Source organism: Camelina sativa, chromosome 18, assembly GCF_000633955.1.
Source record: "Camelina sativa cultivar DH55 chromosome 18, Cs, whole genome shotgun sequence".
Taxonomy (NCBI): Eukaryota; Viridiplantae; Streptophyta; class Magnoliopsida; order Brassicales; family Brassicaceae; genus Camelina; species Camelina sativa.
The window spans coordinates 17,454,595-17,465,317 of NC_025702.1; the positions used below are offsets into that span (position 1 = coordinate 17,454,595).

The window sequence follows — 10,723 nt, forward strand, 5'->3', positions numbered from 1 at the left end:
TATGCGTACTTTTTTTTATTTAAATAGTAAAATTTCATACTTTGGTTTATAGAATAAGTTTGGGATCAACTATGAACATGAATAAAGTTTACCATTTACCGTCAATGGAAAAATATTAACAAATAAAACCTTCTTTTATTTAGTACCCATGAGTTTAGAGCTGAAATCTTTGCACAATAGACACACAATCAGAGATTAGTAGCATTAATCTATATAACAATTTCTTTGAGCCACTCGACACTCGCATTGAATCAATCCCTCTCCTTGTAACGTCGCTGCAATTGCTTCCCAGAACTCCGGTGGTTGGTATGTCTGAATAAAGGCTGATTCCACCAGAGGCAATGAAAAATATACATAACATCAGAGACGAGAACAATCTCACTTGGAGACTTAATATTAAAGCTATGATGATAAAGCTCTCTAACCAAACTGAATCTACTAACTGGAAGGGTCTTAGATTTAGAAAAAAAAGGAAATAACCTACTTCAGAGTCATTGTCAACCACATCTCCATCATCAAAACGTTGAGCAGTTTGACTGGAAGTTCCTGGAAGAAGTGCTAAAGACTTCTTTGTCAGGAGAAAAGTTCCCCAAAGAAAATTATTTGTTTTCTTCTGCATCTTGATGATTACTGCAAACAGAAAACGGGTTATATTCATTATTGAAGCCAGTGACAAATCTGCAAGAATACATTAGGCTTACTCTGGGAGGACTTGTCCAGTAGTTTTGAAGAGAATATCAACAGTGGTGTGCCGTTAGTATTAATTTTGATCATGGCATTGCGAGTCCTCATGGCCTCAAAGAGATAATCACGTTCCTCTGTAAACCTGCAAGAATAGTAAGTTTTGTGATAACTAATGAACATGAAGCTTGTCCTTGTAGAAAAAGAGGCATGTGTACCTTTTTGTGTTCTTGTCATATGGGAAAATGTACATATCGACATCTGAAAGCCCAGGGTTTCTGTTCACAAACAAATCACTCAGAAGATTGCCTATAGGAACCAATTTGACCTTGAGTACGACAGGAATCCCCTTTGACAGTCTGTAGGCCTTTGCACGGACTTTAGATGCCGGTTGAGCTAAGAACTCGCCATTGAACTCAGATGGTGTAGCAGAGTCCACAATGCGTCCCCTGGTATCGTGGCAGAAGGAGAAAATTATAAAATATGCACATCTTCAGTTTCGGGCTTTTCAGAAATGTAACACAGCCTCATGCTAAAGAAACTAAGGAGGTCTCCTTTTTAAGAATGTAAATAAGGCTAAGCACAATGAGTGAAAGAAAAAGGTAATCTGCATACATATCCCATGGAAATTAGGAAGAGATCTGATTGTAGCATAAAACATATTTAGTAGCACAAGAGGACATATTGTTTGGAGTGATCAGTAACTTACTTCCAAGTGGGCTGCAAAGCTGGACGATATGGAAGTAATTGCAACGATTTCTCTGATAAGATTGATCGGCATATCTCGTTGGAACCGTTATATTTAGCTCCATCACCAACTTTCGATTTTGATCCTTGAAAAGCCAAAAAAGTTTCAAAATCAGCAAGATATGATTTTGGTCTTCCGAGTAAAAGAAGTGTGGGATATTAGGCCTTTGAAAAGGAAATAGATAATTCAGAAAACCCATAAAGAGAAGAAGCAAAAGACACCACCTTCTACTACTGCTTGTGCCTTAGAAGATTGTCTTATGAATCCTGGACGAATCTGCGGTCCCTGCGGAGCACGCGGGCTACGAGGCTCAACCTTTTTAGGTGGACGGAGGGTTATATTGGTTTTGTGAGCCGCCACTGAAGAATTAAAACTCCTAGCTCTTGGAAACCAAGCAGTTTCTTTTGTTAAGCCCATTGCAGAACGAGCTGAAACTGGTCTTGGTACTTTAAAAATTGATTTATTGCCTCCACATGAAAGTTTTCTGACTTCGTCTGGTGAAATCAACTTCATCTTCGATGTTTCAGGAATTTTTTTCCATTTGGGAACTGGATTGGAGGACTCTACCCGCACTTTATTCCTAATACTTCTAGGTACTGCTTTGATAGAACCTGAAGTAGGTTTGTTTTGAACAGGTCTCATCGAACAATCAGCACAGACAAAGTGTATTGAGGTCTCAAATGAATTTCCCCGCATGCAATAACTGAAAAACAGAGATCAAATCGAAAGAGAATTAGTGAAAGACAATCAAAATATTCATTTGATTACATGAGCAAAACTTATAAGATATGATATTACTTCTCACCGGTGTTCACAAGCCCTACGGCATTTCGAGCAAGTTACAAGTAACTCCTTCCATCCTTGATGTCCACATGTTTCACAATTTGACTTCTACAATAGTTGCAGTAAAAGAGAATCATCAGCAAGCAAACACCAGCTTGGGAAGCAAACGAAAATGTATAGTTACTCAAGGGATCCCAGTAACTCAACACGGAATTTTTGAAAAGCAATAAAAAAGACCAGTGTAGTAAAGCCATAAAAATGATACATACATACAACCTAAAGACAGAGATCAGGAGCCATATAAAGGCATAAACGATATGGGTATGCAGACATTTTTCCAACTCTATTGTTCTTTGTTAACTAATTACCGTTTAGGAATAACTCTTGATCCCTCAACACTTCTAAAGTAGTTGCACTGTTCGTCGTTTAAAGGAGATATAATATAATGCTTCGATCAATAAGAAAATCATTGATAAATAGTGTCAAGCAAAGATGATTTTGCAACTCATCAAAGAGAAGCAAGTTGCTCGGATCAGTGGCCAAGTGTAATGTACAGTAAGACTGAATACTGATTAGAGTATTTCAAACAATAGACTCAAAAAGGAAATCTTTTTTATTTAAGAGTAACGCCAATATGATTTTGCAACTCATCAAAGAGAAGCCATACTTACCTTTGATAGATTCGATTCAGCTATAAATCATGTCAAAAAAAACAAAATCTTAACTTATATATACACGCACAGGAAATCAAATCTGATTATTTCAAACAAGAAAGGAAAGCTCACTCAGAACAAAAAAAAAAATATCAATACACAGGGGAACCAAAAAAGGAAAAAATCATTGATCAACACAGTACAGTTAACATATTGCAACTCAGGTTATGATCATACTTGACCAAGCCAGAACTCATTTCAAAAGGAACATCTTACAACACAAATCTCCCCTTTCAGGAAAAAATTAGCAACCTTTTAACAAAAGCAAAATCGAAAACAAGTAATCTCCGAAAGCCAAGGATTCTCATATATGTTCCATGTTCAGTAAAAGATTTCCCAAAAAAGGAAACCCTAGATTAAAAACCCTACACATTCCCCAAAACCCATTTTAGTACAGTTGCTAAACGCGTGATACCAAAAATGTAGATACACCAGAAAAATCAGTTGGTCCAGTGAAGAACCAAACTTTCAGAAAATCCCCAGACAAAGATCTGAAACACCCTTGCTTGTGAATTACGGAACCAAAGGAGCAACAACGGTAATGAAAAAAAAATCAAGAAAAAAAAACTACGAAGACGGAGCAGACGATGGGAAAGCAGAAAAAAACAGAGACGGTGCTGCTACATACCATACTACGGTATGCTTAGCGTCTTACGAAGCTCTAATGTTAAAAACTCACCGGAAAGTTTCGATTTTTTGATGGAAAGAAAATGGGTTTAGAGAGAGAATGGAGAAGAAATGTGGGGAGAGGTGGGAGCTTTGAGGGACCAGCAAGAGAGAGAGAGTGATAAAGAGTCATCACACGGAAGACGAAATGTTTTAAAAAACGAAAATTGCAATATCTGTCCATTCTCTAACTTAATTTTTAAAAAGACCCTCAACTTCTTAAAATCTTCATAATTACCCATAACCTATTCTTTTTTTTTCTGTCGTCAACCCATCATAACCTACTCTGCACTCCTATCAACTTAAATCACTATTTTGGCTAGCTCCATAGGTTACAATTTTTGAATTTATTTCCAAAAATGTCTTTTCAACTATGATGTGATTGACAGCTTCAAAATTTATATATATTGGTTGCACAGTAAAAAAATTATAATATATATGTGTTGTAGTATTATCAGTCATAGACACTTGAAAATAATGCATCAGTGAAAATTGTTCTTCTCATATTACCAGACAGCAAAAAAATAAATAAACAAAGATTCTCAGTATATCTCTTAACACCACATCATAAGTCATACCATAGTTTACCAGAAAGTAAAAAAAACTACATCACCACATCACTTTTTAAAAAGAGTTGGGATGGTGACAAAGAACATACTGGTGCATATCCACGGAATATACAGACTGATGCATAACGACGAAACGCAAGCGGAACCAAAGTTACAATAGTGACCATAAGCAGTGCTTTCTGTTAGGTCTAGTGACTACTTTTAAATTTATAACATTTCAAGTTTTACGATTAAGAAGCATCGAATTTATTTTACAGTTGAACATATATCCAACACGTCAAATGTATATTATATTGATTCTCTGATCGAAATTATGGTTTTATTATTGATGTTAAATACGTTTAGTCTATAATAGTACATGGATGGGACCAAAATCTCCAATACCCTTTGATTGTAAACTGTTGTAAACTCATAATAATGTTGTACTAATAATAGTATTAATTAGTACCACTTTTTACAATTTTACTTGATAGGCTCTAAACAAGTCAGCAAAAACACCAATATTTAATGCCGTTAAATTATTAAGTTATTCTAGTTTAGTGTTATGGTTTTATGATGCTATATTAACTGATGTCTGATACTATATAGCATATACAACTTTTTTTGTTTAGTGTATGGCACACGCATGGATTGAGATCTCTACGTGTTTACTTTCGAATCGTAAGAAAAAAAATGACATTGTAAAGATGTTAAAGCACCATTAGTCGAACCACATAGAATGTTTACATACGTAATTAACAAAATGACGTGGGATTTTAAGTACTATGATGGTTAGTAAGCAAATTGGTGGTTTTCAGACCAAAAATAAATTCATTTCAATGTAATAAAATTATAGTACTATATATGAGCCGGAGATAAGATCATATATATATAAATTTTTTCACTTGCATCAAATCTACCCAGAACCGTCAAGAGGTATGGGTAAAAGCAAGAGCTGAAATCTTCTTACAACAAAAACAATAACATAGACCCATAACACTGAGACAGAGATTACCACTAAACTAGACCCATGTCCTCGAAACGATAACTAAAGTGCACCCACAAAACCAGAGAACATTAACATCCTTAGAGCATCAAAAAAGAACAGCAACACTCGACGCGATGATCAAGAGAAGGCTGATGAACGATTTGCTTGAGTTCATGAGAGAAAACGCGCTGCTTTCTGCCGAGTAATCCGGGTTAATCCCTGTCCCAGTGTTGATTCCTGTGCTATTGCCTCCAAAACCTCCATTGGTTGAGGTCCCTGAATAAGGACTGTTGGTACCACTTCCAGGAAGTGTGGTGGTGGTTGAGCTACTTTTTGGACTGGATGTGCCAGGTGACATGCTGGTGCTGCCACTACTAGAGCCACCAGAGCCGCTGGAAGAAGAACATAATAAGAGTATATCAGACAATAGACAACTACTTATGAAGTTCAAAACATGACCAAAGATATTGCTCTTTAGAGCAAATTCATATTATATACTCAGAAACGCTAACAAAAAGAAAAGTCTCAGTTTCTAACAACTCAAGGGGTCTTTGATGGGTTCTAAAGATTAAAGTTTTAGAGTACCATTGAGTATACGGCCATATCAGTAAACAACATGATCATGCGTTCAAACTGTAATTCCAATAAAGCATTTGATTTGATTATAGATATGATCAAAAGTTTGATTAAAGATATGAAGGAAACTGCGTACTTTTAGGCTCATGTTGAACACTTGAGAGTTGAAAAGGGTCTTAAACAAAGAAGAAGTAATCCAAACTGTTAACAATAGAGTCAATATTACATTCCTAATTCTATTTCCTTTAGTCTATTTAAGTAATACTAATGATGCTGTTTTCTATATTAAATTGATGTGAATGATGCTATCTCTTTCAAAACAAAAGCAAACAAAAACAAAACAAAAGTTGTAAATTGGGACCCAAATCAAAACTTTAACCTACTTTTTCTCTTTGCCACAAATATAGAATAAAGGTTGATTAAAATTCTTGGTTTTGGTCCCAAAAAAATGCAAAACGTTTTTTTTTTTTCAGTTTCTTGATCAGGCCATTTGAATCAGAAGCATACCTGGCACTAGTAGGGAAGGTACATCCTGTATAACCTGTGAAAACAAAAACGCAGAACAATGTTTAAGATATTTGATTATTATCCACAAACTTGGACTATAAATAGAGTCTTTATTATGTATTTGGCGTATCCATTTTGTCTCAGAATCTTCAATACAAATAGTGACAAAAACAAAAGCCTCCAACTTTCTGTAACTATCAATAATTTGAACACCACATGAATCCTAACAATCACTCCAAAAAAGCAAGTTTCTTTTATCATTGGGCTCCCCCTGGTTCTAATTAAAACACATTGAATAACAAAATGAGGATGGTTGAGAGAGACTAACTGGGATCGGAGGTGGTGGGAGTGGCAGTGCCTTTAAAATCACAAGTGCCAGAAGATTGACCCTTCTTTTGGAAGAAGCTATTGACTGCATAGCTGCAATGGGACCTAACATTGTCAGGGTTGAAGCAAGATTGTTTTGGTTTAATAGGATTACAATCTGCTCCATTTCCACAGGCATAGTCTAGGGTTGACTGTAGCACTGTATCACTCAGTCCTGTTTTACACACACACCATGAGGCACCTACAAAAGCACAAGAAAGCCACCAAACATTAGAAGTGATGAAGAAATATATAGGTAACTGCATCTTCTATGTTCTGTAATGTGAAACCAACAAGATTTGGGGAAATCTTGAAAACACCATTAAAAATCAAGAAAACAAGCTGATTAAATTAACCAGCAAGATTCCTATTAATAGTTTGTTAACTTTTCCCAAGAAAAAACATATTTCAACCCATAAGAAAAAAGCTGCAGAAAGAGAACTTGAAAAAAGGAAAGTAAGATTAAAAATGAGTTGAGCAGAGGACAAATCTTGTTTTTTTTTCTTTCTTTCTCATTCTTAAAATTAAATTTTAATCAAGGAAATAGCAGGAAGATAAGAGAAATAACAATGATATACTTAACACTTTGTTGGAAATAATGGTAATTTTTTTTAGTCTGTCTAGCAATGGCAGAACACACAGGAACAGTAAAACCCTTAAGTGGTACAAGAACCTCTTTTTCATACCAGAACCAAAAAGGCTTAAAAGAGTGAAAAAGAGATAAGACTATTAAGCAAAGAAATCTGAAGAAGAGTGGAAAGTTCTTACTAGAATGTCCGGCCATGGCTAGAAGGAGAAGTGAAAGCACCAGAGCAGCCATAGATGCGTTCAGACAAAATGTCACTGTTATCTTTCTAGAGAGAGAGAAAAGGATGGAGATAGAGATCTCTACAGCAAAAAAGAGAAGAAGAGGAGAGAAAAAGAACAGAGAGAGAGAGAGATAGAGCAAGTAGAGAGGGTGTGGTGAGGTGAGAGTGGCTACTTGTTCTGTGTCTTCTTGTCTCTTCTCAAAACCCTTTGAGTGCTTTTTTTTTACATCATTAAAGAACTTAGCTCGTGTAGACTTTTTGTACGTATATTTGATATTTAAATTAAAGAGATATCGTATTATTCGGTATATATTAAATAATTTTATACAGTATATACTTAAAATTGAAAAGGCCATATTTTGTGTTTGTAGGTGGTGAAAAAAAGCTGAATTTCATAAAGTCTTCTTGTTCATGTGAAAATAATTAGTTCACTGTGTATTCTACATGTAATTTTTTATAAAATCGACATAATCAAAATTAGTAAATAGAGAGAAGAGAGAACACAATATGTGCAGTGAGAAATGTTCAGAATTTTTGTCTTTTTATTTTTTTATTTTAAATGTCTTTGTTTTGAAATTCAAAACTCTCTCTTACCAAAAAAAATATTAAATCATGGTCCACAGTGTTGTGTTATTGTGTACTTGTGTTATGTCATAAAATCCTTAAAACGTCATCGTTTTTATGAACCCGTATATTATTAGCGGGTCGGTTCACGGGTCCTAAACTCCTAACAAAAACTGTTCTTCAAGTATCGAAGCGACGACGTTTGTTAAAACGTGAGCGATCGTCTTCTTCCTCGGCGAGCCGACCAGAGGTGAAATAAAAACGCAGAGGAGAAGCAGAAGAAGAAGCCTAAACGACGCAATCACAGGGTTCTTTTTTTTTTTTGTCATGTTGGTTCAGATTCCTCGCTTGACAAGCTCTCTCAGAGAGCCATTCGATATCGATCAGGCTTACCTTCGCCGCAAAACTATACTCCAAACTCTTAATAAGCCTCGCAGGTCGAGCTTTTCCCCCTAATTCCTGAATTTCACACTTATTTTGAACTGATTCCACTCGTTTAGTAGGGTTTTTAGCTGATTTCCCTAGATTATGTTTGGTTTTGCATTGAATTTGGTAGTTCGTATAGTCTGGTGATCACAATGTATTTGGAAGTTAAATACTTGATTTGAATTGAACCGGTGTGTTTACGATTTCAGTTCTGGGAATCGTCTTGATGAATCTGACCTTGCTAGGAGGATAGTTCATCAATGGGAAGGAGGTGATTTTTCTGATTGTGTATATATATATATAAATATTTTCTGGTTATTTCTGGCGTTTTGTGTATATTAATTGGAATTGGTGTGACAGCTTCTCCAGAAGTGCGACAAGCATACAAACAGTTTACTGGAGCTGTAGTGGAGTTGATTGATTGGGAAGTTCCATCTGATGAGTTTCGTGAGGTTGCTTTTGCTGCTTATCATCTGTTTGGCAAGCCAGTGGAGGAGGACAGTGATGTAGATGATAGTAAAAGCATTGCCGAAAACAAGTAAGTATTGGCGTATTTATCAATTCGATTATTGCTTTATGCAAGTAGCCAAGCTTTTCTAATTCTTTAGGGTGTTCAGAGGTAATTGGGGTTTACTTATACTCAACAGGTTAGAGTTGCAAAATCTTGTCGGTCATGCTGTCTCAGATGCTAATGTTAAAAACGTGGCCTCCTTAGCTCGGGCACTTCACTCAATACAGCCTACGCATCAGTCTGAGGAATACACTAACGAAGTTGATGGGGGAGCTGAGTTTGGTGCCGACCTTGTTTTCAATCTACCAGCTCGTTTTCTGGTGGAAGCTGTTGACGAAAAAGGATTTCAGGATGTGGAAAGCAATGACACTCGTGCGTCATTTTCTGAAGGATGGAGTGATGTCAGCAACATGACAAAGAATCTAAGTGCAGGAAAATTCGATTTAAGTTGGCTAAGAGATGCATGTGGACAAATGGTTAGAGAAACCAATTCACAACTTTCCCGTGAAGAACTGGCTATGGCTATATGCAGGTTTCTGGATTCCGATAAACCTGGTGAGGAGGTATGTTATTTTCGGACTTACAATACATGTTCCTGGAGCATCATATTTTCCAATGAAAGTAGATGATAAATACTTTTTCTGCAGATAGCTGGGGATCTGCTGGATCTTGTTGGGGATAGCGCATTTGAAACTGTTCAAGACCTTATTATGGTAAGGCCTTAGCTTGGTATATTGCTCGTTCATCTGAAGTCTGTGTATCACACTTTGTGCCTGATTTGCTTTAGATTCTACGCTCTTGCAGTATGGTATGCTTTTCTCGTGGGTTACCGTTATGTTTAAGTGCCACAACTATGTTTATATTTTTTTTGGGTGAAATAATGTTCTTGTAAACCGATTTTTGTGGTGTATTTGTCTGTGTGCGCGGCTATGTATAGCAAAAGGGCTGTTACTTAGGTATATACTAGAGTTATATTCTGCTTTCAAGTGTTTAAGAAATGTGAATGGTGTCTGACTTGTTTATTCCTTTTTCAGCATCGGAAAGAGATTGTTGATGCTATTCATCATGGTCAAATGGTTCTCAAATCTGACAAAACAGCTTCAAACGCCCAATCTCGGATGCCAACATATGGCACACAGGTACGGCTATTTGTGTAAGGCCTTTCCTTGTGATGTTGGGTACAATTCTTTTTCTTTAGCCACAATAATGATTGCACTCAGCCACCTTTCAGGTTACTGTCCAAACAGAGTCTGCAAAGCAAATTGAAAAACTTCGGCGTAAAGAGGAAAAGAAAAACAAACGAAATGCTGAGCTTGGTTTAGAGAGTGAACTATCAGAGGCCAATTTTTCTTCTTTACTTGAGGCAAGTGAAAAGAAGACTGCATTTGAGGATTTGATCGGTTCTGGAGAAGCGAATTCTCTTGCATTGGCCCTTCCTCAAGGTACTGTAAGGAAGCACTTAAAAGGATATGAGGAAGTATTTATCCCGCCAACCCCTACTGCACAAATGAAACCTGGCGAGAAGCTGGTACGTCTCATCCATATCCAGTGGCAGATGAAAATTTCTTAAATTGACATTTTTTTCATGCCGAAAAGTTATCGTCAAGTATTTTCTCCACACATTTTACTGCTTTTTCTGATATGGATGGCATTGTAGTTTTTTCTGCCAGATTGCATGCATCTAACTATACATTCTTACATGTTTCTAGATTGAGATAAAAGAGTTAGATGACTTCGCTCAAGCTGCTTTTCATGGTTACAAGTCCTTAAACCGTATTCAGAGTCGCATATTTCAGACAGTTTACCACACCAATGAGAATATATTGGTGAGTCATAT

The 10,723-nt window shown here is 36.3% G+C and overlaps 3 protein-coding genes across 3 annotated transcripts in view; 1 reads left to right on the forward strand and 2 right to left on the reverse strand.

The window, feature by feature from the left end:
• LOC104762222 lies at positions 139 to 3,694 on the reverse strand. Its single transcript, XM_010485472.2, has 8 exons — positions 3,554 to 3,694; positions 2,235 to 2,320; positions 1,654 to 2,132; positions 1,391 to 1,514; positions 900 to 1,130; positions 702 to 826; positions 485 to 630; positions 139 to 323 (listed from the first exon to the last, which is right to left on the reverse strand). Exons 1-8 carry the CDS (start codon positions 3,554 to 3,556, stop codon positions 252 to 254), a joined length of 1,266 nt encoding a protein of 421 aa, XP_010483774.1. The 5' UTR covers positions 3,557 to 3,694; the 3' UTR covers positions 139 to 251.
• Positions 5,005 to 7,614, reverse strand: LOC104762223 (PLASMODESMATA CALLOSE-BINDING PROTEIN 1-like). The gene is made up of 4 exons (XM_010485474.1): positions 7,345 to 7,614; positions 6,539 to 6,778; positions 6,211 to 6,244; positions 5,005 to 5,519 (listed from the first exon to the last, which is right to left on the reverse strand). Exons 1-4 carry the CDS (start codon positions 7,394 to 7,396, stop codon positions 5,234 to 5,236), a joined length of 612 nt encoding a protein of 203 aa, XP_010483776.1. The 5' UTR covers positions 7,397 to 7,614; the 3' UTR covers positions 5,005 to 5,233.
• LOC104762224 (DExH-box ATP-dependent RNA helicase DExH14-like) overlaps positions 8,153 to 10,723 on the forward strand; it is a 16,112-nt gene continuing 13,541 nt past the window's right edge. Inside the window, exons 1-8 of the mRNA XM_010485476.2 lie at positions 8,153 to 8,386; positions 8,585 to 8,646; positions 8,736 to 8,913; positions 9,023 to 9,449; positions 9,534 to 9,599; positions 9,921 to 10,025; positions 10,118 to 10,414; positions 10,596 to 10,712. Of these exons, the coding sequence (XP_010483778.1) occupies positions 8,277 to 8,386; positions 8,585 to 8,646; positions 8,736 to 8,913; positions 9,023 to 9,449; positions 9,534 to 9,599; positions 9,921 to 10,025; positions 10,118 to 10,414; positions 10,596 to 10,712 (1,362 nt within the window). The 5' untranslated portion in view covers positions 8,153 to 8,276. The remainder of the gene's footprint in view (positions 8,387 to 8,584; positions 8,647 to 8,735; positions 8,914 to 9,022; positions 9,450 to 9,533; positions 9,600 to 9,920; positions 10,026 to 10,117; positions 10,415 to 10,595; positions 10,713 to 10,723) is intronic.